This window comes from Phascolarctos cinereus, unplaced genomic scaffold (assembly GCF_003287225.1).
Source record: "Phascolarctos cinereus isolate Bilbo 61053 unplaced genomic scaffold, phaCin_HiC Scaffold_726;HRSCAF=1367, whole genome shotgun sequence".
Lineage (NCBI taxonomy): Eukaryota > Metazoa > Chordata > Mammalia > Diprotodontia > Phascolarctidae > Phascolarctos > Phascolarctos cinereus.
Genome location: NW_027556098.1, coordinates 357,620,631 through 357,648,540, shown reverse-complemented (window position 1 = coordinate 357,648,540; position 27,910 = coordinate 357,620,631). Strand labels below are relative to the sequence as shown.

The window sequence follows — 27,910 nt, the reverse complement described above, 5'->3', positions numbered from 1 at the left end:
ATCCAATGATGCTGAAAGGTGGAAGTCACTCCTGAGGAAACAGTGAGGGGAAGGAATGATCCCAAAGACCCCGGTGAGGCAGATAGAATCAAGAAGTCCTTGCCCTCTTCTCAGCTGTTCTCCATATTTCCCATGCATACCCCCTACTACCTACTAGACTCATCCCCTTCTCCGATGGAGGCATTATAATCCAATGATTTGGAGTCAGAGGACCCGGGTTCAGATCCCACCTCTGCCACTTACTGCCTATGGGAAATTGACTTACTCTCTCTGGGCCTCAGTTTCCTCATCTGTAAAATCAGAGTTTGGACAAAAATGGCCTCTAAGGCCCTTTCAGCTCTAAATCAATGATGCCTGTGTTCCTTCTTCTAGTGATTAGAGCTCAGGACTACATGTCCATATGGAATGTAGGGAGACATAAGGGAACATGACAGCAGTCTCCAAGTATCCTGCTGTCATGTGGAAGAGGGAGTAAGCTTTTTCTATGCCACCCAGAACAGAACAGAGATAGACCAAAGGGGAACTGTGCCAGGGCAGTATATTTTAGTTCAATGTAAGGGGAAAACTTTTTGAGAATTCCTGCTAACATGCAAGGAGTTGCTTTAGGAGAGTAATGAGCCTCCCAATGCTGTAGATCTGCAGTAGGAGGCTAAAGAACCATTTGTCCTGTAGATTATCGAAAGGATTCAGCCTCAGGTAGGAGCTGGACTAGGTTTGAGTGAGTTCCTTTCCAGACTAACAAAAAAGTTCAGAGTTAGAAGGAACCTCACAGGCTCTCTAGTTCAACCCACATCTGGCCAAGAATCCCTTCGACATCTCTTAAGATTATAAGATTCTAGGAGGAAGGAGGGGCTGAGGTCTCAAATACCTCAACTCTGAGGGAGCTCTGATACTTGGGTGATGATCCAGGACTGGACTTTAGGAAAAGGAGTCAAAGTCAGGTGGAAGGAGGCTGGGGGCTCTTTTTCTTGGAAGGGGAGAGAGGATATGACAGTAAAAATGGAAAAAGATCCCAGTGTATCTGGGAATGTTTGAATAATAATAATAATAATATTTATATAATGCTCAGGTTCTAATATTATATCAGTTTAACAAAGGAGTAAACTGAGGTTCACATGGGGTTAAATAACTTGTCCAGGGTCACCCAGACAATAAATATCAGAGACAAGATTTGAACTCAGATCTTTCTGACCCATGTCCAGCACTCTATCCATTCAACTGAAGCAGGGTAGGGCAGGGATGGGGTGGTGGAAGGATTGTGTTTAGTCTAATCCCAAGGAGATGGGAGAGATGACCTTTTTAGGTCAGTCCTACGACCCATTTACAGCAGCAGCAGCAGCCCTGGGGTCAGAGCTGCTGGTGTGAGGCAGTTGAGATTTGGGAAAGGGGGGGGCACTTTTGTCATCTCACACAAAGAATCACTAAGTCCTAACTAACCACCCAACCTCAGACCAGAGATCTCCAAGGGAAGAAACATAGGCAGAGAAGAAAATCAGTATTTCTTTCCTTTCAGGGAACATGCTGAGGTGAAATAGCTTACAGCTTCCTGAGAGAACTCCCAAGCTGGTAGAGACAGCCCCTACCCTGGTCTGGATGAGGTCATTCACTGACCTCTTTCTGATAAGGCCCTTTGTCCCTCTGGGTGACACTGTATGGAGACTGCTCAGCTCCTTCGGCAGAGGGTCCTGCCCAATGAAGACATGGAGGTCCCTTCCTTCTAGAAAGATTTCCAGGGAAGATTTTTTAGCCTCCGTCAGTCTCCCTGCCATTCTTCCTCTTGCCTCCCTGGCCATTCTAGCAGCTCCTCATTTCTTCAAGCCATCCAGCCTCCATCCCTCCCCCTAAGGTGTCTGAGCAGGTGAGGCTGGCCCTGGCTGAGGGGAGGGCTTCCTCACCAGCTCATGGATTTGCATTGGCTTGAGTGGAGGGGAGGCCCCAGGCTAAACAGCCTCGCGTGGGCACTTGGACCACGGCCAGTTCAGGAGACTTGGGCTCATGTAAAACATTCTTTTCATATTTCCTGGAGCACAGCAAATCCATGCGACTTACTGCGGGAATTCAGCGGGAATGTCCCCAAGTGGCCTCCTGAGCCTGAGTTGGGGGTAGAGAGGGGAGGGAGCTGAGAAGGGGAGGTAGAATAGCGGCAAGGATGGAGCCCCGAAATCAGAGGGGGAAATGAAATCTCAGCACCATCTCCTCTCCTTCCCTTATCACACTCCCAAATTCCCAATGCTCCATCAGGGAGTGGGGACTTCTGTACAGATGAGCTTATGAGAAGAAGTGATCCTGGAAAAGGGAGTATGAGGAGGGGAAAAATGAGTTTGGGGGACAGTGTTAACTAGAAGGAAAGGAAACATGTAGAATATAAGCTGCTTGAGGTCAGGGACCATGTTGAACCTCAAGTTTGTGTTTCAGCTGAGGAACTCAGTAGCCTGTATGCAGTACGTGCTTAATACATGTTGATTCACTGAGGATCTAGGTTCAAGTTCCATTTATTACTACCTGTATGAACTTAGGCAAGTCACTTCCCTGGGCTTCAGTTTCCTCCTTTATAAAATGTGGGCTGGCCTCTGAGATCCCTTCCAGACTTAGACTCAAACGATCTGGCTTGCCTTGCAAGGGTTACAGATCAGTGTCTAAGGCAGAATTTGATCCCAGAGCTTTCCTGACCTTAAGGCCAGTGCTCTCTAACCACTCCACTTTGCTGGCTACCTGACAGTTATTCATCCTCATATCCTCAAACGCATTGGTGGATTGTTCAGAGGGAGCTTATGGGGAGGGGAAACCCAGAGGTGCTTTAGGGAACAGACAGAATTTGGCCACAAGAAGACTTCGGTTCAATTGGGACTTGTGTGATGACCAGGAGACAATGGGTATGGTCCCCTCCTGATCCAGGGGTGGACTAAGGATGAAGGAAAGAAGAAACTTCTCCTGCCCCTCCCTGCCCCTGCTCCTCCCCCAGCCCAGGTTAGAGGAACCAAGCTGAGAACAATGCCCCCCATTGTGGCCAGCCTGCTGCTAAGGAGGTGCCTGCAGCCTGCTCAGCATGGGGGAGGGTGCTAGTGAGGTAGCTCAAGCAGCAACCTGGGTCTCCTGAGAGAAAATGGGAGTCTCACTGGGACTCTTATAGTCTAGAACAGGAAATGCTAGTGCAGGAAATGCTTGTGGTATTGGGACTGAAGCAACTACTGAGATCTGGAATAGGGACTCAGAGATGGGAAGGGGACAAGAGCCCCTGCTGCTCCTCAATTCTGCTGCAGCCCAGCCCCATTCTATCTAGACCAGGGTGAGCCAGGTTCTAGTCTAGGAGGTCACTCAGCTCCCCACCTCCCATTGACTCTGACCACCTGCTCAAGAGCAGCAGTGATTATGTTCACTGGGACTGGAAGGGAGAGGCTAAGCCCTCCCCTCCCCACCACAGCCTCTGGAACCCCTTTCTACTGCCCAAAAAGGGGCCACATGCTAAGAACATTCAAACAGAGGGCAAGTCAGATGAACACATACAGATACAGTCTGACAGTAATGACGATTTTGCCAAATCTGTGATTTTATCTGGGAGTGAGCTCCCAGGGAAGAATTCCATCTATCAGTTTGGGTCAGCCCTAGCTTTGCCACTTCTAGTCTTAGAGAGGTCCTGGGGCCCAAAGAGGTTAAGTGATGTATACAGGCTTCCACAGCTAGCTGTGGATGGGGTAGACTTGAATTCACCTGACTTCTACAAGGCCAGCTCTCTAGCTGCCTCTGCTCAAAGACATTCACAAACTTTGAGGCACGGGCAAAACACCTGCACACAGATGCACACACTCAGGTAACACAACCCAGCCACAAGGCCATGTAAGGCCCACAACAACAATAAGAGCTTGTATGTAGGATTCAAATTCAATGTTTCCTAACTCCAAATCCAAAACTACCCACAGCACCACTTAGCTGCCTGGAATCATAATAATAGCCAGCCTTTGCATAGCACTTAAAGACTTGTAAAGAGTTTTACAGATGTTATCCTGTTTACATATGTCACTGTTGTTGTTCAGTTGTTTTCAGTCATGTCTGACTCTTTGTGATGCCACTTGAGGTTTTCTTGGCAAAGATATCATAGTGGTTTGCCCTTTCCTTCTCCAGCTCATTTTATAGAGGAAGAAACTGAGGCAAATGGGGTTGTGACTTGCCTAGGGTTACACAGCTAGTAATGTCTGAGGCCAGATTTTTTTTTTTGGCTAGACAATGGGGTTAAGTGACTTGCCCAGGGTCACACAGCTAGTAAGTGTTATGTGTCTGAGGTCGGATTTGAACTCAGGTCCTCCTGAATCCAGGGCAGGTGCTCTATTTACTGCGCCACCTAGCTGCCCCAGAGGCCAGATTTGAACCCAGAAAGATGAGTCTTCCCAATTCCAGGTCCATTGTGCCATGCAGTTACCTTGTGGATTAAGTGCTACTTCCCTCCACACACACACACACACACACACACACACACATACTCCCCATTTCATATATGTGGAAACCCATCTGTGAGAGAAATTAAGTGACTTACCCAGAGCTACTCAGCTGCTGGTGCTCCTGTAAATTGTTGCCCCCAAGACTCCCTCACCCCAGACCGTGGATGGGCACTCCCTGGACTCCTTGTCTCCGTGGCTTCCACTGGAAAGATGTTTCATCTGAAATTCTGGGATAATCTGAGTCAGGGAAGGATTGGGAGAACGGTTAGACTTGACTGGCTCCATGTAAGTTCATAATTCCCTCCTTAGTTTCTTGGTCCACTCTGAGTTGGGTTGCCAGTCTTCCTGGTTCCTGTAATAGAAGATGATACCAGAGTCAGAAGGGCCCTTGGACTTCAGGAAGAGCTCACTGGAGACTGTTAACAGAATTTTCCCTGAGCCAGTCTCTAACCTGAGAATGACAAAACAGCAGACCAGGACAAAGTGCCAATGATCAGGTAGCCATTTAATTAATTGGTTTCATTATGAAGAACAGATTTGCAAATCAGGAATTCTTCTGATCAGAATTCCACCTTGCTGAAGTGAAGACAGATTATATACATAAATCACACATGGGAAGGGATGGGGGAATATGGATTACAAGCAATTGTTCCCAGGGCTGGAGCATCAAGCTCACAAAGGGGAGACAATACAACAATCCTGGAGTCCTATGGGAGCAATACTGCTCAAGTCCTTGGGGGTCATTACTTAGTGGGTCACTGCACCAGAGTTCTGTGAGGGAAACTGGTTCTACAGTCTTTGATTCGAATCATTTCAGGTATGCAGGCAGAAGGATGCCAGAGATTGTGAGCCTTGTCAAGGTCTGATGGATCAGTTCAAGCTGTGTTGTGAGTCTGACTCACAAGCTGGAAAAGGCAGCTCTTGAGAAAACAAAATTATTGGTATATTCATTATACACATAATATCAAATTATATGAAAATTATACGTTCCTTTCTCAAGACACAGGCCTCTGAGAACCACCATCCTCAATATTCTCAGGCTTCCTGTATTCTCCTCATGCCCCAAAGAGAGGAAAGTCTGCCATTAATGCCCACCTGGGCTTGCCTCCTGCTTGGGATTTAGGCTGGGAGGAGAGGGGCAGCATTCTTTAGTAGAACCAGAATTCTCAGTAAAAGTTCTGAGACAGAATTCTGTGGGCTGTGCTGTCCCTCCTCCCTTCCTTTCTCTTTTGCTTCCACCTCTCCTCTGTCCTTCAACTTAGCCCTGTGATTGCTCCAGCAAAAGTATTTGGCAACAGCCTAAGGTGCTGGGGCTAAAGGGGACTGGGAAGGTTGGTAAGGGATAGGAAATGGAGTGGAGTCAATTGAATTCCATTCACCAAACAGTAACAAACGCTGAGTAGAATCAGAAAGACTTGGGTTTAAATCCTGTCTCTGACACTAACTCTGTGACCAAGTCATTTAACCTTTCTGAGCCTCAGTTTCTTCATCTGCAGAATGCTGATAATAATATCTATTTTATTGGGATGCAGTAAGGTCCAAATGAGATAAGCATTCTGCAAACTTTGGCTATTTAAATTTCAGATGCTGCTTTTTTATTTTTTAACTGGACTTACAATTTCATTAGTGTAGGGAGTACCCAGTGGGTAAAAATCTCTTTTCTGAAGCTGATCCGTATCTGCCTTGAGACACTGGGAGGATTCTGAGAGGGGCAGGACTTACCCTAGGTCTTTCTGATTCTGAGGCTCTATCCACTCTTCCACTGTGCCCCACCACACGTTAGTCTTTGTCATCATCATCATCATCATCATCATCATCATCACTAAATTATTATTGTGTGAATGGCACTGTGCTTGTTCTTGGTACTAGGAGAAATACGAAGTTTGGTAAGCCATCATCCCTGCCCTCATGGAGTTGACAATCCAGTAGGGGAAACCCAGGTAATTTTGACGTACAGTATTGCCTGATAGGGGAATTAGAAAGTTTCAAAGGAAAGTATTGTGTGAGGTCCAAGAAGTGGCATCTGAACTGGGCTTTCAGAGAACGGATAAAATGACAATAGTCCAGCAGAATGAAGACTGTAAGGGCAGGGAACTGTTTCCTTTCAGTCTTTTATAGTCCAGGATTCAGTGGCTTCTTAATAAATGTAAGTGGATTTGAATTGAAAGGAGTGGGAAGGGCATTCCTGGCTTAGGGAACAGAAAGCATGGGGGGAGGGGAGGTGTTGGCTGCACCATAGTCTTCAGGGAGGGGAGAGGAAGGGAAGGGTGGAAGGTGGAGTAGAAGAAAGATTCTGGGGACGGGTGGGGAGCAGCCCCAAGGTTCCGGAACAAACCCACAGAGCTGTGGGCCCAGGCTGTTGAGGGTTTCTGGCAGCCAAGTGACTAGGGGAATGGAACCGTCAGAGTTTCCATGTGAACAGATGGAGGACTGGGGAGAGAGTGGCAAAGTCCTGGCTGAGACTCCCTGCAGGGGAAGATGACCCACCCACCCCCTCCAAAGTCTTGGATTCAATCTGGGATTTTTTGAGGGGTCCGAGTGGGAGGAAAAGACTTTTCTTCTGGAGAGAAGGGTCATAGATCTCTGAAGTAACCTTAAAACTGTTGGGAATGAAGGACAAAGTGATCTCTCTCCACCTGAGTTTCCAGGAGCTCCCAGAACTTCCAGGCTATTCCTACTGAACCCCACTGCTTGGGATGGCGAAGGAAGGAGGCTGCTGGGGAAAGGGGGAAGTATGCCCTCCTTTGGGGTGTCGGAACTGAAAAGCAGAAGCTCCCTTTCGCCTCCCTCCCCCTAATCCATCTGTCCTCACTTTCTGCCTTCCTCTGTCCTCAGGGCCCAGGACTGGCGACATCTCTGCGAAGAGTGCCCCAATTTAAAGGTATGTACGTGCTGGTCTTGCCTCGTTTCTCCCTGGTCACTCCCCTCTATCCTGTCCTCCCTGCTGTGTAACCATACTCCCTCCTGCTGCAAGGAAAACTGCGCCGCGTGCTTCGTTTCCCGGTGATCACTCGGCGCTCTGCGGGCTGACGGGCTGGCGAGCCGCAGGACCCAGGCGCTGGCTCGGCGCTCCGCGGCGCCCCCGCCCCCGCCCCCTCACTGTAGACGGCGGTTTGAATGGAAACCCAGCTCGGAAGCAGCTTTTTCTCATTTGTAAACTATTTCCCAACCGCCCCCTTGGCAGCGGGTCTGTTCGATTCGGCTCGGCTCCGCTCGGCTCGGCTGTGCCTGGGGCCGGCCGGCCTCCCTCCAGGCTCCAGGATCCAGGCTTCCAGCTCCCCAGGTCCGGGGTCTGGGGTCCCAAGCCGATTGCAGACCACCGCCAGAATCCGGATTCCAAGGCTCCAGACCCCTCAGTTCCCGGGTTGCTTTTGTTTGTTTGTTTTTGTTTTGGGTTTTTGGGGGGGAGGGGAGGGAAGGAGCTATAAGTGCAGAAAATTGCTCCCCCAAGCCCACTGGCCCACCCCGGAGACTCTGAGCCTCAATCTCAGAAACCAGAGCCCTCCCAGCCTGCGCAGAGGCTCCTGTCTCCAGGGCAGGTTGGGAAGTCGCGGGGTTCCTGGGCAGGCAGAAAGGCTTGGGCTCTCCCTCCCCAAGGAGCATTTGGCAGGTGGTTTCTCCCCACCTCCGGCCCTAGACTGCCCCCTTCCGGCCGGCTCAGTACAAGCGGTCGTTTTCTGCATCTTCGGCACACCCTGGTACTAGAGGCCACTTCTCCCTCTCCTAGCTCCTGCTTGGCTGCTGCTGCTTTTTTTTTTCTTTTTGGCTGAGAGGATGCTCTCCCAAAATCATGAATAAATATCTTTGCCTTTGGAGAGCTTAGCCCAGAGATTGAGAACTGAGAAAGAGAGATCTACAGATTTTCCCCTTTTCTCTTTCCTTTGCAAGGGTGGATACTTTAAAAGGCCTGACTGCATCTATATACCTCCTGCTGTTAGGAGTCTGTGCAGATACATAGTTGCCCGAGAATTTCTCTCCGTTGTTGCTTTCTTGTCCAGATACACTGCTTGTTACATTCTACTCTAGGCTGGAAGTCTGGGAACTATTAGATGGTCTCAGAGGGAGGGGAGAGCCTAAGAACTGGGGGGGGGGGGGAGCGTGTCTCAAAGTGGAGAGATGGAGCTGGAGATAAGGAAGAGCTAGAAGGAAAGAATCTTCTTGAAGTCTCTCCAGAGTTAGTAGTAGGAGCATTCTTCTCCAAGGGGCAGATTGCTGAAAAATAATAATTTTATTCACATATCCTCTGTACAAGGGCCCTGGAGGGGCCCACTTCTTAACTATAGGTGGGATGTGCTAAACTTCCAGGTTTGGTTCAGCCAGAGGCCTCAAGCCATTTTTCAGGGCCCAGTTGAAAAAAGGTACAAAGTCCCACTGACCTCAACTCTCCAACCATGGCTAGGGTAGAGTGGACAATGCCATCAGGCTAGAGAAGAGGAGAAGGCTCCCTCATTTCTTGGTTGGAGAGGTAAGATTTATGAAACAATCAGGGACCCTTCTGGGGCCTCAACATGTGTGCTAAATGTTCTGGGAATTCAAGAAAAGAGGGATTAGGATGAGTCTAAGCATTCAAGGAAGGCCTTTCAGAGGAGGCAGCATTTGGGCTTTGCCATGTCTTGAAAGCACAAATGATGAAATGCTTGGGCTGGGAGGAACCTTAGGTATTTACCTCCCATATCCTTCTTGCCTCTGGGCTGGACCTTTCTGGAATGAATAACAGTAATAATAACAATAATCCCCTATATTTGTACAGAGCTTTACACAGTAAAAAAGCTTACAAAGTACTTTCCCAACCTAAGCCTGGGGCTAGGCTAGGTAGGCAGGGGCTTAGGGTGAAACTGGGAGGAAGTAGCAGGAAGAGGCACTTTTTAATAAGACTTTTTGATGAATTCAAATATTTTTAATACCAGCTAATCCTAGGCTCCATGGCTTGTAGCATTTTAATGACAGTGGCTAGAATGTTGGATTTAAGGTCAGGAAGACCTGTAATTCAAATTCCATGCCAGATAGTGGGTAGTTATGGTGCCCTAGGAAAAATGTTTAACGTCTTCAGAGCCTCATCTTCCTCCTCTGTGAAATGTGAATAATAATAGCATCTACCTCCCAAGGTTGATATGAGGCTCAAATGAAATAATGGATGAAAAATACTTTGCAAATCCTAAAGCTTTATATAAGCAGAAAGGATTATTTCCATATTAAAGAAATGGAACCACTTGTGACTTAAGAGAAAGACATAGGAGGGTGCTTGAAGCACATAGGGGTTGAGTGTTTTGGCCAGGGCAATTCATCTAATAATAGGTACTACAAGTGGTATTTGGTTCTTGAACTTGAAAACTTCAAGTCTTACACTATAGTCCACCATTACACGTTGCTTGTAGGTTTTGCAATAGGTTTGTCTAACTTCATTTTTTTTTGAGGCAATTAGGGTTAAGTGACTTGCCCAAAGTCGTATAACTAATAAGTGTCTAAGGCTAGATTTGAACTTAGGTCCTCCTGACTCCGCAGCCAGCGCTCTATCCACTGTACCACCTAGCTGCCCTCATACATTTGTCTAACTTCAGAACTAAAAGGGATCTTCAACTTATTGAGTCTGCTATTTTTGTGTTATTTTCTAACATGTTAATTGGCATTTAAAAATTTTTTGTGTCATCTTCATTTTGAAATATATCCCTCTACCTTCCCTTCCAGTTGAACCATCAACAAAGAAGGAAAAGAGGAGGGAAAACAGTTCAGCAAAGCAAACCAACAAAATAGTAGCTAAGTCTGGCATGTTACACATGCTGTTCCACACCTATAGTCCCCCACCTCTGCAAAGGAAGGAACATTCTCATCTCTTCTTTTTTCTTCCCTTTTTGGCTGGGCAATGGGGTTAAATGACTTGACCAGGGTCACACAACTAATAAGTGTCAAGTGTCTGAAGTCACATTTGAACTCAGGTCCTCCTGACCCCAGGGTCAGAGCTCTAACCATTCAATCTGCCCTTAATCTCTCTTCTTTGAGGCCATACTTAGTTCTTATAATTTCACAGCATTCAACTTTGATTATTTTGTTGTTAATGAGTGGTCTATTAATGTATTGCTTTCTAGGCTCTACTTCCCTTGGCTTCACTTTATGTAAGCTTTTCCATGCTTCTCTTCATTTTCAATTGTTTCTTACAGCTCAGTAAAATTCCATTTTATATATATGTACCAAAACATTTTTGTAGCCATTTCCCTATAGACAGGCATCTACTTTGTAGTTTTTTGCTACTACAAAAAATAAAAATATGCTGCTAAAAATATTTTGGTGTATATGGGACCTTTCTGACTTTGACCTCCATGGAGACATGATTTACTGCAGGAATGACCATTTTAGTTACTTTTTAGCATAATTCCAAATTGCTTTCCAGAATGGTTGAACTGATTCAAAATTCCACTAATTTAATGTGCCCATCTTTTATAACCCCTGCTAACACTATTTCCCAACTTTTGTCTTCTTTGCCAACTTGCTAGGTATGAGGTGAAATCTTAAAGTTGTTTTGACTTCTGTTTCTTCTATCTTGTTATTAGTTACTTGAATTGTCTTTCACATGGTGCTTAATCATTTGTAATTTTTTTGGGAGAATTGTTCATATTCTTTGATCACTTTTCTGTTGGGATTTTGGTCATATATTTGTGTTAGTTCTCCCATATATCTTATAAGAGATATTTGATGCAACTATTTTTTTCCAGGCTACCACTTCTAGTAATCTCATCTTAATGTGAAAGCAACTGAAGCCTAGAGATGGGGAAGTGAGGTTGAGCCGAGAGACAAAGCTTGGACTCAAACCCAGGTCTTCTGACTCCAGGTCTTACCCTATTTCTATTATACCAAGCTTTCTCCCATTATTATATAAGAAGTCAAATTGTAGCAGTAGGGGGTGGGCTTTGTAGAACCTCCAGGGGACATTCACCCACAGAGTCACAATTTTCAAACTTTGTCTAGAATGCAAAATGCCTTGTTCCCACTCTCACACTTTCACATACACTCTCTCATTTGACCCTCAAAGAAATACTCCTCTCCATACAGCATGCATTATTATTCCCATTTTATACATGGAAAAAGTATAGCTCAAAAAGGAAGAAAGTGACTTGCCCAAGGCTAGGAAATCAATGTGTCTGGGACTAACACCTAGGTCTCCTGTCTCTTAGGCTGGGGCTAAGACCATGAACTAGCAACTGAAAGGGATGGAACAAGAGAGTTTGAGATTGATCAGAGGGGAGAATTTCCTAGTCTTTGAAAAGAGACTTAATAAGAGACAGCTACAGCAAGATATTGTGGCAAGTGAGGGAGGGAGGTGGTAGAATCTTTAATCTGGGAGCAGTCCTACTTGGGAGGCAGAAGGATGGATCAGATGACTTCAGGAAAGCCCTGCTAGTCAGAGGAATCTCCTTTGAAACTCAGACTTGACTGCACTGGGGAGAAGACACGGGGTTCTGGGGTGGTCAGGTTGCAGACCAATGCAGAACCTGCAGAGGCTGCAGGTTCCCCACCCCTGCCTTACAGGGTGGAAGAAAGGAGGTCTAGTAAGAACGTAGTATCAGTCATAGGGTGGGGGTATGGGGGGTGGAGCCATCCCTTCTAGGAATCCAGAGCCTATTTTTTCTTGCAGATAGGAAGAGTTTTACATAGGAACCCAGGCTCCCAGGCTTTGGGGATAAGGACTTGAAGAACTGAAAGAGATTTCAGAGGCCACCTAGTCTAACCCCTCACCCCTCCACACCATCGCTGACAGAGAATCAGTCAACCTTTCCTTGAATATCTTCAGTAACAGGGAGCTCACTACTCCACATCCTTGGTGGGACAGTTCTGATTGATAGGAATTTGTTTTGTTTTTAGTGTTTTTCCACAATAATGATAGTGGCTAACATTTATATAGCCCTTGTTACATCCTAGAATAAATCAAAGCCATACATAGAGGAATAAAGCATCTTTAATTGAGATAACAGGGTAGCAAACCTGCCACTCTGGACAATGTCCAGTGGATTTCCAACCAAAGAGACCCATAAAAAGGTTTTTATAGTTTTAGGAAGAGACAGTATGAGGTAGCAAGCCTGGTCGTGAGACCCCAGTGGCCCTTGGCAATCTGGGCAAGGAAAGCCTCTTCATTCTGGCTGTTTTGCCCTTCTTGCCATGAATCCCAATGGAAATAGGCAAGGACACTAGAAGCTGAGATCCAGCTTGAGCCAGGCCCTACCACAAGGCAAAATCCCTGGGTGAGGGTGGGGGGGGTGACCTAGGGTGTGGTTCAGCTCAACCTAATCAAGAGAAATATCTTAAAAGTAGGAATGTAAGGACATTACTGAAATTCTGATATTACCAGGATCATTTAAGGGAGTGGCAGTCCATATTACATTTGGCATTAACATTTTCTGTCCTTACAGTAACAATTAACAATTCTGTCACCCTTTATGGTTTGCAAAGCATGTTATGCATATTATCTCATTTGATACCTACAATATCCCTGTGAGATAGGTGCTATTATTATTCCCATTTTAAAGATAAGCAAAGGAAGCCTGAGAGAAGTTAAGTGACTTGTAAACTAGTAACTTTCTAAGGCAGGATTTGCATTCAGGTCTTCCTGACTACTGCCTGACTCCCAACACCCTTTCTACTACACTGAGCAGCCTCACATTTATTTCTTACCCCTTTCCTGCTTCCTTAACCAGTGAGCTATCCCCTGTAAGAAATAAAAATAAAAATAAAAGATTTTTTAAAAGTTTAAAAAAATTTTAAAAAAACAACCCAACTGATCCATCATCGATGCCTGCCAACATAGGAAATATTTCATACAGGCAATCCCTCACCTCCTCAATGAAAAGAGAGAAGGGTATTTTCTCATCTCTTTTCTGGGTTAACCTTGATCATTATAATTATACATCATTCAGTGTAAGTTTTTTGGTAGTCATTGTGTATATTGGGGTTTTTTGGTTTTGTTTAAATTTACCCTGTATCAATTCATATATATCTTCCTGTGTTTCTCTGAATTTCTATTTGTTATTTCTTATGGCTCACTAATATTGCGTTTTATTCAGGTGCCACACTTGCTTTAGCCGTTGACCTACAGTCATTCTCTTTGTTTCTAATTCTTTGACACTGCAAATAGTGCTGCTGTGAATATTTTTGTTTATATGAGACCTTTCAGTGTTTGACTTCCTTGGGATATGTGCCTAGCAGTAGGAGCTCACTCCTCCACATGCTTGGGTTGGACAGTTCTGATTGATGAGAGGCAGTAGTCACTTTTTTTGAGGGGAGGAGGTATAATTCCTAATTGTTTTGCAGAATCACCAGGCCAATTCAAGCTCCTTCAACAGTGTGTAATGTTTGCTTTCCCACAGCCCCTCCAACATTGACTATTGTCATCTTTGCCAATTTGTTGGTTATAAGGTAAAAACTGAATGGTTTTTTTCCATTTCTTTTACTAGCAGTTTAGAGCAGTCAGTCAAATGATTGTTAATGTATTCAATTCTTTTAAAGAACTATTTATTAATATCTTTTGACCACTTATGCATTGGAGAATATTTCTTGGTCTTTATATATTGGTGTCAATTCCCTATATATCTTGGATACCAGACTTTACATAATATAAAAATTTTTTACCAGTCAACATTTTTCCTTCTTATTTTATCTATACAGATTTTGTTCATGTGACAGTTTGTTTTAGAAAATAAAACCAAATAACTGACATTGCTTAGTTTAACTTTTGTGATCTTCTCAGTTAAAACTCTTCTTCTAGTTGTAATTGCAAAAGGTACCCTCATCTACTTTATTAGATTTTTTTTTACTATGTGACCTTTTACATTTAAGTTGAATATCATTTTGGAATCTGTGTGGTGTAAGATGTTTGTATGAACCTATTTTTTTGCCAAGCTACTTTCCATTTTTTTCCGGTAGTTCCTGACAAATAGGCAGTCCTTCCCTAAGAAATGCATCATTAGTACATTCTTCCTTATATAAAAATGAAATTAGCCTCTTTAACACTGCACCCCACTCCTCTCTAGTGTTCCTCGTTATGTCCTCTGGAGTCAAACAGGAAGGACCTCTTCCACATGGCAGACCTTCATATACTTGAAGTCAACAATTGTGTCTCCTCTAAAGCTTCTCTTTCTGAGTCAAATATTCTCATTTCCTTCCATTTTTCCTCATAGGGCATAGTTGTTTTAAATTCCCTCACCATCTTGGACATGCTCCAACTTGTTAATGTTCCTCCTAAATTGTGACCCCAGAGACGCCCACAATCCCATATCAGATGTGCTCTGCACAGGGCAGAGGAAGCAGGACTATCATCTCCCTTGCTTGGATATCAAATTTTTCTTTCTGCGGAAGTGGGAGCCAAGGACCAGGCTGCCCAGTCTGTGGATACATGGGTCCTACTTCTGATTTCACCAACCCCCTTCCTGGCCTCACATACCTACCTTGTTAGCTCCCCCCAACTGAAAGGGTAGCAATCAGAGGGTTAGGTGTGGAAACTCAGTTCCCCTCCCCATCTCTAACTGAACCTAAGGGAGGTGATTAGTCCAGCTGCCCAAGAGACAGACAGATACAGAACTAGACATAGATCAACTGTGGCAGAGATAGAGAGAGACAAGCAATGGGGGCTGGAAGTATGAAGGTGGGGGGCAGTAACAGAACACAGCAGCAAGAATCCCCACAGAAATATCTTCATAACAGGAAATGTCTCATAAAATACCTGTGGTTTGGCCAGGCCCTGGGGCTGACCGAGTTATGCACCTCGAAGGCAGCCGGGCTCCCCACACTCTTTTGGGTCGGGAGATCTGGGGCCATGATGGGGAGGAGGGAAAAGGGGGAGGTATGGAGTGCAGCTGGGAGTACTTCAGTGGAGGCCCTTGGTTTTGTGTGTGTGTGTTGGGGGGGTTTCTGGGAGCAGAGACTATGGGCCACAATGATGTGGGAATGCTGAACGGTGAGCAAAGAAGAAAGCTTTCTTTGGAAGAATCTAGGACCCCAAGTACTGTATACCCTCCACCTCCACCACCCCCACCCCCCATCTTGGATCAGATCAGGAAATTAGAAATGCCTGCCTGGAAGATATTGAGTGAGATATCAAGATGAATTTTCTGACGTGAGAAGCATGGCACTCAATTGAGCAGGTGACCAAGGGAGGCTGGGGTAAGGGAGAGTGAGAGGCATGACCTGTTTGTCCTTTCCAGCTGTGTTGGGTTCTCCTTGTGATACCCTGGCCTAGGTGAAGCCTAACCAATTCCTTCTCTAAGCTAGACCTCATGGGAAAAGGTTGTGAGGCTCAAGAAGTTGGGACAGAGAGACAGAACCTGGGAGGTTTCTAGCATTTCCATTTTAAGGTGAGGATTGATTCCCCTTATGTTATCCTGAAGGAAAATGTGGAGAGGAAGACTATGGGGACTTCAGCAGGGCCCCAGAAATCTGGCAAGGCTAGTGCTTGCAGCACTAAACTCTGAAGGAGGTAGATGAGAATACATGTCAGAAGGAGTAAATTCTAAGAGCCTGGCATCCTCAGAGAGGGCACGAGTCTGGTGGCCTTTTTTCTAGCTGATCCTATGACCATCGCTACTTCTGGACACTCCCTTACTATCCTGGGCCCTGAAAAAAAAAAGAATAAAGGTGAGGCAGAGGTGAGGGAGAGACTGGACGTTGGGCTCCCTCTTGCTGACTCATTATATATTGGACAAGGTTCATGGTATAGCAGCTAAAGCCCAGGATTTAACATCAGAAGGCCTGAGTTTCAACTCCATTTCTAACAGTTACTACTTATTTGGGCTAGGGCAGTTTTCTTCTCCTCTCTGAGATGAGTGTAAGCATTGGGCTTCCAGGTTTCCAAAGTCCCTCTAGGTTCTGAGCCTGGATTTAATCCTCCAACCTTATTGGTCAGGAGGGTGTCTGCAGAGGAAAGACCTCTACCCAACCCTTTCCCATCTACTCCACTTGCCCTATCCCGTGAGCAGTTAAAAAATCAGAAGACAAATGGACATGTAAATGTCATAAAAATCAGTATTTCCTCCACCCTTCAGTAAGCCAGTCAATCACTAAACATTTACTAAATGCCTACAATGTGCCAGGCGCTGTGCTAAGTGCTAGGGATACAAAGGAAAACAAAAGACAGCCCAGCCCTAGAGGCATTCACAATCTACGGGAATCCCTCAGGAAGAACAGGGGTGAACTCCACCATCTTGGCCTGCTATCTGGCCCCTCCATGGGCAGGAAAGCTGGGAGGGCCCCGGCCCAAGACAATTCTGGCTGTTTTCTGGCTCCAGCCAGGCTTTTACTGCAGAATCGCTGACTTGGATGAAACTCTATTTCACAGGGCTTTGGTGAAAGGGGGAAAAAAATCTCCTTTAAGGGTTTACAGCTGTCACAATACAGAGTGGACTCCTCCCAAACCCCCTGAATCAGCACTTCCTGTATTTGTCTTACCTGGTTCAACCCACAGTCATGGCCCAGGCCCCAACCCCTCCTCTCACTACCTCCACAATTCTCTCAGCCATCCCCACCACGACATCCCCCCCTCCAACCCACCCCTTGTCCAATTCCCCAGTCTTCCCTTCCAAAACCTCCCATTTCTGTTCCTTTACTAATTGACCCTGTGACCTAGGGTAAGTCTTTTCCCCTCCCTGGGGTTCAGTTTTCTCTTAAAAATTAAGGGCCCTAGATAAGACAGTTTCTAAGGTCCCTCCCAGTTCTAATATTCCATTATTCTCTGATTCCTCTCCTCTACAATTTTCTCTCTAAATCCAGCCCTACTAAAAGTGACAATACAGTGTTTCAGACAGGCACGTGGGTTGCATTGGTATAAGAAGCTCCCAGGGATAAAACTAGGTCTGGGAATGAAGATAAACACCTGCTCACCAACTTAGAGTGCCTGGGGTACTGAGAGGTTAAGGGGCTTGCTGAAGGTCATAAAACCTTGTGTAAGAGACAAGACTTGAACCAAAGTCTTACTGACTCCAGATCCTCTCTCTATAATAACATCAGCTGATAGTACTAGAGCCCTCTGATATTTGCAAAGAGCTTTATGTGTATTATTTCATGTAAGCCTCAAAACATGTTGATGCAAGTGTTGCTATCATTGTTATCATCATTGTCATCCACAAAATAAGTATTAAGCACCTCCTATGTGCCAGGTACTGTGCTAAGTGCTAGGGCTATGATGAAAGGCAATATTATCTCCACTTTACAGAAGAGAAAATGAAGGCTGAGATATCTTGAGTGACTTGACTATAATCACACACCTAATGTCAGGGACAAGATTTGAAATCAGGTCTCTGTTCGTACTCTCCCTTAAGAGGGACCATACTGATCCCCAGTAATAATGACTGCTAACTATGCTGTAAGAGTGATAGTATTGCCCCCTTCTCTAGTTGACCCAAGATTCACTGAGTTTCTGAGCTGAAAGATCTAGCCTCACCCAGCTCTTCTACAAAAGTGCTAAACGTGGTCATCCAGCCTCCAAAGGAAGACTCCCCAGAAGGAAGGATCACACTCTTTCTTGAAGACACCTTTGACTCTTGGAGAGAGCTCCAAAGATGAAGAAACTTTGTCTAGGAAAGCCTAAATCTGCCCCGCCCATTGCTGTCCCCTGGGACCAAGGAGAACAAATTCCACATGACAGCTCTTCAAATTCTTGACAGCAACCATGAAGTTTCCTGTCTTCTTTTTTCCAGGCTAAACATCCCCAGTACCTTAAAAAAATTGTCGTTGACAGCTTTTGTTTGGATCCCTCACCTGCTTTCCCAATGTATCTCTCCTCCCCCAGGAATAGGGAGTGGACTTTTCCTTGGTATTGGGAGTGCCCAGGTGAGGAAACTCCTTTTGCCAATGGAGATTGACGCCATTTCTACAGCATCCAGTATTGGAAAATTGCCTGGAGCACTGAGAAGCTTGCTCTGAATCATACAGCCAGTATGTATCAGAGGCAGGGCTTGTGAACTCTTGTCTTTCTGGCTTCTAGGAGGGCAGAAAGAAAGGAGAAAAAACAGTCAGCAAAATTAAGCAACATATTAAAAAACAAAACAAAACCCTGACCTATGTACTGTTCCACACCAGTCTGCTACCTTTGCAAAGAAGTAGGAGAAGGGGGCCTCTTATTTCCCTTCTTTGGGGACAAGCTTAGTTTTTATAATTTAACAGCATTTGGTTTCAATCATTTTGTTGTTTGTTCATCCAGTTTACATTCTTGTAGATATTGTGTATATTGTTTCCCTGGTTCTGCTTGCTTCACTCTACATCAGTTCTTGTAAATCTTCTCCTGCTTCTCTATAATTCATTATAGTCATTTCTTTACAACCCAATAATATTATATTACATTCATAGACCATAATCAGTGTTACTTCTTGTGAGAAGTACTGCTATAAATATTTTAGTGTATTTGGGGCCTTTCTTTTAGTCACATTACTTTGGGGTATGTTCCTAGCAGTGGGATCTCTAGGCCAAAGAGTATGGGCATTTTAAACACTTTCTGAACAGAATTCCAAATTGCTCTTCAAAATGGTTGGACCAATTTACAGCTCCACCAATAATGCATTAGTGCATCACTTCTCAAAACATGGTCCTCTGACACTTTGGGATTCCTGAGACTCTTTCAGGTGGTCCATTAAGTCAAAACTATTTTTGTCATAATACTAATATATTATTTGCTTATTAAAATATTTCCCTTCTTTGCCAGCTACATATCTTCGTGAGGCTGGATTTTTTTCATATACTTCAATCAAAACAATATATCATAACAGATTGAATGTAGAAGCAGATAGGAGAATCCACCTGTCTTCTGTCAAGCCAGACATTAAAGAGATTTGCAAAAATATGTAAAACAATGCCACTCTTCTCACTAAAGTTTTTGGCTTGGAAAGTAAAATTATTTTTCATTAAAAATGTAATTTATGCTCATATTAATGGGTTTATTATTGTTATTTTAAATTGAATTAATAAATACTTTAAAATTTGTTTTATTTTCAAATACAGTAAATATTGATAGCTACAACCAAATAAACAAAAGCTGTTTGGGGTCCTCAGTTAAGGAGTCCTGAGATCAAAAATTTGATAACCACTGCACTAGTGTATCCATCTTTCCATCACCCCTCCAACATTGACTATGCCCATCTTTACCATTTTTCTGTGTGTGAGGTGAATGATCTTAGCCCTATTCCTTTTGTCAATCTTCAAGCATATACTCCGGTCTTATCATTCTGGTTACTGTCTTTGGATATGCTCCAGGTTTTCCAGGTTTTCCCCAAAATATGATGGCCAGAAATAAATGCAATGCCTCAGATATGGGTTGACCAGGGCAAAGTATAGTAAGATCATCACCTCCATTACCCTCAGCTTTCTCCCTCAGACCCCCACCCCCAGGGCTGGGGACCTCTTGACTAAAGCAGATGTTCCTGGGGGCCAAATCTCCCTCAGTGGGATAGAACTGACTCTATTAGTGACTCTGTCAAACTACAGTCTAGCCAGGGGACCTTTCAATTTTTTGGCTCCCTTAGCACACTGTTGACTCATGTTGCATTTATAATATACAACACCCCCCCTCCAGCTTTTCCCACAAACCATTGTCTAACCTCCCCCACTTATTTTTGGGGAGTTAATTTTTGGAAATTGAGAATAGGACTTTATAATTATTCCTAGCAAATCTCATTTTTTTAAAAAATGGTTCATTGTTCTAACCTGAGATTTCTGAGGGACTCCAGACTTCTGTCATCTAATGTGTCAACTATCCCTCCAAGCTTGTTGTCATCTGGGTAATTTGATAAGCGTGCCAACTCTACTTTCATTAAAATTGTTGATAAAAATGTTGAACTGCATAGCAACCAGAACAGATTCCAGGGGGGCACTCTGTTAGACTGCCCTTCAAGTTGACATTGACTTGTTGCCAATTCACCTAACTATATTATCTATCATCTAGCCCAGGTCTCTGTCTTACAAACAGGAGAATATTTGTCACATGCTTTGCTGAAAGTTAGGCAAACATTTATGGGCCAAATTTCCCTAATATGGTCTTATACCTCTGTGGCAAAGTGAACTGAGAACTGGACTTAAACTCAAGAAGATCTGACTTCAAATCTAGTCTCAGATTCTTAGCTGTGTGATCTTGGACTAGTCATTTAACCTCTGTCTGCCTCAGTTTCCTTATCTGTAAAATGAAGATTATGAGTGCCTACCTCCCAGGGCTGTTGTGAGTATAAAATGAAATACTATTTGTAAAGCAGTGTTATGTAAATGCAAGTTAATAGTATTACTATTACTAGTTGTGTAACCCTGGATGAATAACTTAACCTCTTTCAGTATCAGTTTCCTCATCTGTAAAATGGGGAAAATAATAACACCTACCTCCCATGTTTGTTGTAAGGATCAAATGAGAAGACAAGTTAAAGTTTTGCAATCCTTAAGGCACTCTATAAATTCTAGGTGTTATGAAGGCTTTTCTGATTCTCTTTTTTAAAAAGGCTTTTGTGATTCCCCCTTTTCATCCCTTTAAATATGTGTTCTAGGGGCAGCTAGGTGGCCCAGTGGATAGAGCACTGGTCCTGGAGTCAGGAGGACCTGAGTTCAATATCCAGCCTCAGACACTTAATACTTACTAGCTGTGTGACCTTGGGCAAGTCACTTAACTCCATTGTCTAGCCGGGGGAAAAAAAATATGTGTTCTAGAATTCTTCCAGGTAGCAAAGTCAAGCTCAGTTTGCAGAATATGGCCTCTTTTTGGAAAATGGAAACTTTTCCCTCTCTCTACTCTTGCTACTACTCTCCCTTTAAGAGCCTCCCCACCCTCGCTCACAGTATAGTGATCATGTTGACTTCCCTCCAATAGTGACCCTTCTATCAATTTCCAGCAGCGATCCTGATAGTGCCCGAATAGTTGCCCTGCTGATCCAATGATAACTGCTGATCCCTCAACAGTGACCCTGCTAATCTACCGATAATGATCCTGCTGACATCCAACCCCCTCTCCCTCCCCACGCCGCTTCCCAAAGGACCCCCTAGAGCCTCATCTCCCTGTAAAGGCTCCTGGCGCCTGTGACCATGTTGAACTTCTGCTGTCCCTCCCAGCAGAGCAAATCGCCTTTAGAACCAGAGCTTGAACCGGAGCCAGGGCCCAAACGGAGCGGGAGCCGCCATGCCGCCGGGGCTCTCGCCCCCTTCTCTGCTGCTGCTGCTGTGGCTGCTGGTGACCGGGCTGTGGGCCGCGGCTGGAGGAGGGGCCGGTGGGGGAGGCTACGCGCAAGTAAAGTACGTGCAGCCCATGGTGAAAGGACCAGCCGGACCCCCTTTCCGGGAGGGCAAGGGCCAATACCTGGGTAAGCACCACCTCTGGCCAGCCTGCCCAGTCACTGGGCCCTCCCCTCCCTGAGCCCCGCCCATCCTTTTTCCTGCCCCATCCCTCCGTTAGCCCCTTCCCTCCCTCTTCTCTCTGCCTCGCCTCGCCTCTCTCTCCCCTCCTGCGCTCCTCCTTTCCCTCCTTCTCTTTTCCTTCCTCCCCTGCTTTACTTCTTCTAAACCCTGAGGGTCTTCCCCTCCCAGACTGATTTTTTTGTTTTGGACTAGGTAAAAGAGGCCATTCTCTGCCTTATTTCTTAATCACTGAAGGAGGCATTGCCTCAGTCAAACTGAGACCTGGGAAGCTTAAAAAGGCCAAGGTCTCCTACTGCATCCAGAGCCATCTCCAGTCATCTTGATCGATATCTGGCCACTGAACGCAGATGGCTCTAGAGGAGGGATTGAGGCTGGTGACTTTGCATAGCACTCCCTCGCTTCAATCCAATTCACTTGCAAGTCATGGCACCATCTTCCTGATGGCATAGTCCTCTTTGAGAAGGAGGGGTAAACAACAACAATCGCCGAACACCTCCATCTGCAAATATTCTGCTGCCCTGTTTCTTTTCTCTTTCTGTTCTCCTTCCTCTTCATTCTCTGCCCTGTCCCTACTCAGGATGGAATAAGGGGCACATTCAGGGGTTAGGGGGACTTCAGTTTAACCAATCAAAAGAGATGGACAGCTCCTATTCACTAGTTCTCTTGGCCTCTGTCAGTACCTCTATTGTGTCTGTGGAATGCTTTGTCTCTGTCACTGCCTTTCTGGGTTACCATCCTTCCTATCTGTGACTGTTTCATTCTAGTGGCAAAGGGGGCAGAGACTCTGACATCATCTGGGGGCTTTCTTATCTTACCCCTTTCCCTAGTACAGATACCAATGGGAGAAGACCTTCTATAATCTGGGCACACCCCTCTCCCCATACACCTGCAGCCCTTGGGTTCCACTCCTCTAGGTGAGTGGGCTCTGAATGGGCAGCCTTGAGTGACTGGGTCAGTTCCCTCCTACTGAATGAGCTCCAGCCCCCAGGAACATCTGCTTTAGTCAGAGAGCCCCAGTCAGGGGTCCGAGGGAGAAAGTCAGCAAAGACACTGTTTCAAGTTACAGGTGTGCAGCTGCTCCCCGCCCCCCCCAATCCCTGATGGGGGAACCACAGAACAAGAGCAGGTCCTACTGCCTCTTCAGTGGTCCCATTGGACCCCAGTCTCCCACAGGATAATGTGCCTTCTCCATACCCATCACAGCTTCTGGAGGTTTCCCTCACTCCTTGAGTCTTTTCTCTCCCCAACTTCTGCCCTCAAAGCCTCGAGGTTCTTTATTTTAGGCTGAGTAGGAAGGAAAGAAGTGCTGGGAGCAACCTCATTCCCAAAGCCTTTGACCATGGACACCCTGTCTATTTCTTTCCTCAGAACTGCCACCACCAATGCTGCCAATGGACCTAAAAGGGGAACCTGGACCACCTGGAAAGCCTGGCCCCCGGGGCCCTCCAGGACCTCCTGGTTACCCAGGAAAGCCAGGTACAGGCAAGCCAGGTCTTCATGGTCAGCCAGGCCCCGCTGGCCCCCCAGGCTTCTCTAGGATGGGTAAGCCAGGTATCCCAGGTGTCCCAGGCAAAGTGGGCAGCAAGGGTGAGCCAGGTCCCAAGGGTGAACCAGGCCTTCGGGGGGACCAGGGCCTTCGAGGACTGCCAGGGCCCCCTGGACTTCCAGGCCCATCAGGCATTGCTGTCACTGGCAAACCAGGCCCTCAGGGTGCTCTGGGTCCACAAGGCTTTAGGGGGGAACCAGGGCCCAGAGGAGAGCCAGGACCTCGGGGGGAAAGAGGCCTTAAGGGTGATAATGGGGTGGGCACACCAGGTCAGCCGGGTGTCCCAGGTAATGGAGGTCCCCCTGGCCCTCCAGGACCTCCAGGTCCCATGGGCTTGGGCAAACCTGGCCTGGATGGGCTTCCAGGTGCCCCAGGAGACAAAGGAGCCACTGGGGCCCCTGGGGGACCAGGACAAACTGGGGAACCAGGGGCCCTGGGCCCAAGGGGTCCCCCGGGACTAGATGGCATTGGGGTACCTGGGGCAATAGGTGTGCCTGGGCCCCAGGGGCCTGTAGGTGCCAAGGGGGAACCTGGGATCAGGGGCCTTCCTGGCCTGCCAGGCCCTACAGGCTACGGGAAACCAGGGATCCCAGGCCTCAAAGGGGAAAGGGGCCCAGCAGGAGTCCCAGGAGGGCTGGGTGACACAGGTGAGCCAGGAGAGGATGGTGAGCCAGGTGAACCAGGACCTCAGGGCCTTATGGGCCCTCCTGGCCTTCCTGGGTCCATGGGACTACCAGGGAGACATGGGCTACCTGGGGCCAAAGGGGAGGCAGGGCCAAGTGGGCCTCCAGGGGTGCCCGGCATCCGAGGAGACCAGGGGCCAAGTGGCATTGTAGGAAAACCTGGGGTTGTTGGAGAGAGGGGTTTACCTGGGGCACAGGGACCTCCGGGGCCAAGTGGGCCCAAGGGAGAACCAGGTATCATTGGGCTTCCTGGGGGACCAGGTGCAGCAGGAGGGCTGGGACAGAAAGGGGAGATAGGCCTTCCAGGCCAGCCTGGCCTGAGGGGACCCTCAGGGATTCCTGGGCTTCAGGGCCCATCAGGGCCCATCGGGCCCCAGGGTCTTCCAGGCCTGAAAGGGGAGCCAGGCCTCCAAGGTCCCCCTGGGGAAGGAAGGGTAGGTGAGCCAGGCTTAGCTGGACCTACAGGCCCCCCCGGCATCCCTGGCAACCCAGGACTTAATGGCCCCCCGGGGCCTCCAGGGCCCCCTGGTCCACCTGGGCCCCCAGGGGGCTTAGACGAGATGGGCATTGCGGGCCTGCACTTGCCTAATGGTGGGGTTGAGGGAGCAGTGCTAGGCAATGGCAGAGGGGCCAAACCCCAGTCTGGGCTTGGGGAGCTGTCCATCGGCGTTGCCCCAGCCTTCACTGCTGTGCTCACCTCACCTTTCCCGGCTTCGGGGATGCCAGTCAAGTTTGACCGGACGCTGTACAATGGCCACAGTGGTTACAACCCTGCCACCGGCATCTTCACTTGCCCCATTGGCGGTGTCTATTACTTTGCTTACCACGTGCATGTCAAGGGCACCAGTGTGTGGGTGGCTCTCTATAAGAACAATGTCCCCGCCACCTACACTTATGATGAGTACAAGAAAGGCTACCTGGATCAGGCATCAGGAGGGGCAGTGCTAGAGCTTCGTACTAATGACCAGGTCTGGGTGCAGATGCCCTCAGACCAAGCCAACGGCCTCTACTCCACCGAGTACATCCACTCGTCCTTCTCTGGCTTCCTGCTCTGCCCCACATAACAGGCCAGGGACCCATGGCCGACAACTCCCCCTCCCACACCCATCTTTAGTAGTAGTATTATTTTTTAATTAAAAGCAAAGGACCTGATGGTTAGAGAGAAGACTGGGAGATGGCAGTGGCTACAGGAGATCTGCTTTCTTCTTCCGATTGCTTCTGAAAGAGACTGATCCCCAAGGAGGCTTTGCAAAGGTGGGACCACCTCCCTTTCCCCCATTCCTTCTAGGACTGGGGCTGAAGATGGTGCTGAATTGAAGGAGACGGCCACTGCACAGCCTCAAGAGATGATAAGTCTTAACTCACACTCAGGGCAGTGGCTCGTGGCCTTAATTGGAATTGCTCCATTCCTATCTCAAGCACTAGGGGACTCATGGGCCTTCTATGCACGTGCCTTGGGGCAGAGACTCACTGACCATTCTTGGAAATCTGCCTCTCTCCATCTCTGGGGTTCTCTTCTGGGTGAAAAAGTGGGGGCCTCTTACACTCAGACTGCACTGAGAATACAAAGAAGCTTCCCATCCCAATTGCCCCCCAGCTCCAAAGTCTGGGGCTTCTGGCTCCAAGACAAGTTTTATTTTGGGAGAGAGAGGAAGACAAGCCCCTAGTCAATCTTTTGCCAAAGATGCTACGATGGCCTGTGTAGGGTCCCCTTAGGACAAAGTGCAATGGACTTATTGCCCATACTGGTCACCAACTCCCCTTAAGTAGTCCAACTAGATGGGTGAACAGGGATGAAGCTTGAAGTTGGCTCTGGCCATCTTACATGGGGTTAATACTACACTTGTCCTTGCCTTCCCTAATCTCCCACAGCCCAAGCTCCTACTGGAGGAAGGGGAGGGGAAATGTGGAGACTCCAGAATCAAGAAAAATCCACTCCCAAAGGGGCTCTTAAAGGGACAGGAAGACAGAGCACCCAGATGGGAAGAGAGTGAGAGAGACACCTCCAAAGGCACTGGGTGGATGAGGTGCAATGTGTTCACCTGCCTCCATCAGGCCCCAATAAAGAGGACTTCTGTGTAAGGCTAAGGCACTGCAGCTCCTGCTCCCATAGTCCTCAGGTGAGGTCAGGGGAGCTACCAGTCTGTGGCAGATTGACTTGGAGTCTAAGTATTTATTGTTTCTTCACTCCCACCTCACTTTCCTGAACAAGAGCCATGAAGCAAGGGTCAGGGGCCCTCTCCCATTTCATTTTGATGTTCTATGTGATCTTAGGGTCTAGAAAGATAAAGAGCAGGAAGACTGGATGGTAACAGATGTTAGTCTTGGTGGCCACATCTGGAAAGAGGACAGAGGGCAGTCAGGTTGTCTTCTTCCCGACTTCTGATTTCAAGTGGGTGCTCACCAAAGGGGCAGGAGAGGAGCTTTGGATGGTTCTCCCTCCTGGCTGGTAGCTGCAGTATATTCTCTCATCACCAGTTCCTGTCTTAGCTCTGGGGGTGGGGAAGGGAAGGAGACATAACAGGGGACAGACAGCAAGACCAGTGGCCACTCCACCCCACTGTGAAGAGAGAAGGGGTTTCCCTTCAAATTAACAACTAACTAAATGCCCAGCAGCCCTATAAGCTAGGGTTGACCCCTAAAACTGAGGGTTCTATGCCTGACCAACTCAACCACTTTACTTAGATTACGTGTGAACCTTGGAATCATCTCTGAAATTGCTGGTGCTAGCCGCTCCAGAGCACAGCGTCTATTGTAACAAAACTACTGCCAGCTCCTGCTTGTTTTCCAAGCTTTGGCTCGCTTGGGGTCTTTGCTAACCTTTGTGCATCATGATATCCCTCTCCCCACCTCCTCTCTCCATGATCTAGGCCATCTGAATCCCCATCTCCTGGTGGCAGGGACAAACAAAAGGCAGTCCAACTCACTCGCTGGTATAAGGGTTGGGGAAGAAGCTGGGTGCAGAAGCTTGGGAAAAGGAAGGTCTGAGGGCCTTGTAGGATTTCCCACTCTTCTCGGGCTTATCTATCTGCAGGAAGCACCAAAGCTGGGTGTCACTTGTCCCTTTCCTTTCCTGTGCCAAAGCCACCACTCCTTTGCGCTGAAATGGCCAGGCAGGCACTGATCTGCCCCAAATGTGGAGTCAGGGGCAGAAGGAAGCCACCAAGCCAGGACTGCCCCCCACCACATGCTCCTGGCCACTTGGCAAGGACTCCCAGCCAGCAGGACCTTGGATTGGTCACTTTCAGGTGCCTCCTTAAGGGCTGAATCTGATCAAGTCTGTCAATTTTTAAACTATGAAAACTGCATTACCCCTATGCATTTGTATATTCTAATTCTTACTGTTTTTTTAAAAAATGTTTAAAATATTTGCCTCTAGTATCCTCATTTCTAACCTGATATATAGAGGGTTGTAGTTTTGTACATATCTATTCCATGCACTGTGTCAGAGCAAATTCGGTTTAAAAAAAAAAAACAAAACCAACGCACTTGTGATAAACAAATGGGTTTCTCTTTAGAATTAAAACTACAGTACTTGACTGTATTGACACATCAATAAAATCTATTAAAACACAGCGTTGAGCTGTCCTCTTGTACTAAACACAAGCTCATGAAGGCACTGGCTAGGCCCAGGCTTTTAGCTCAGTTCTCTTGCCTCTTGCCTTTTCTTGTCTCCCTGAAGCTCTAAGCAAACTTGTCTGCAGCCCACATGGGTATACAGCCCCTACTCTAGGCTCAAGGACTGTCATTAGGTTCCAAGGTGGTAGGGGCTCACACATACACACAACCAATCTATTCTTAGGGCAACTGTGGGCAAGCCCAGAAAGGCATCTGCTGGCCTGCCGATGGCTAATCTGGGGCAGACACCAAGCCTCTCCAGAGCATTCCAC

General features: G+C 46.9%; 1 protein-coding gene across 2 annotated transcripts in view; it reads left to right on the top strand.

Annotated features, from left to right (window-relative positions):
- The window catches only part of COL8A2 (collagen type VIII alpha 2 chain), a 35,846-nt gene extending 8,251 nt beyond the window's left edge, over positions 1–27,595 (top strand). The window contains exons 2-4 of one of the 2 annotated variants that reach the window (XM_020983671.2): positions 7,269–7,314; positions 21,492–21,736; positions 23,160–27,595. In XM_020983671.2, the coding sequence (XP_020839330.1) occupies positions 21,556–21,736; positions 23,160–25,084 (2,106 nt within the window). In that variant the 5' untranslated portion in view covers positions 7,269–7,314; positions 21,492–21,555 and the 3' untranslated portion in view covers positions 25,085–27,595. Of the gene's footprint in view, positions 1–7,268; positions 7,315–21,488; positions 21,737–23,159 lie in introns of both variants that reach the window. The other variant, XM_020983670.2, reaches the window with a different exon arrangement.
- The last annotated feature ends 315 nt before the right edge of the window (positions 27,596–27,910 follow it).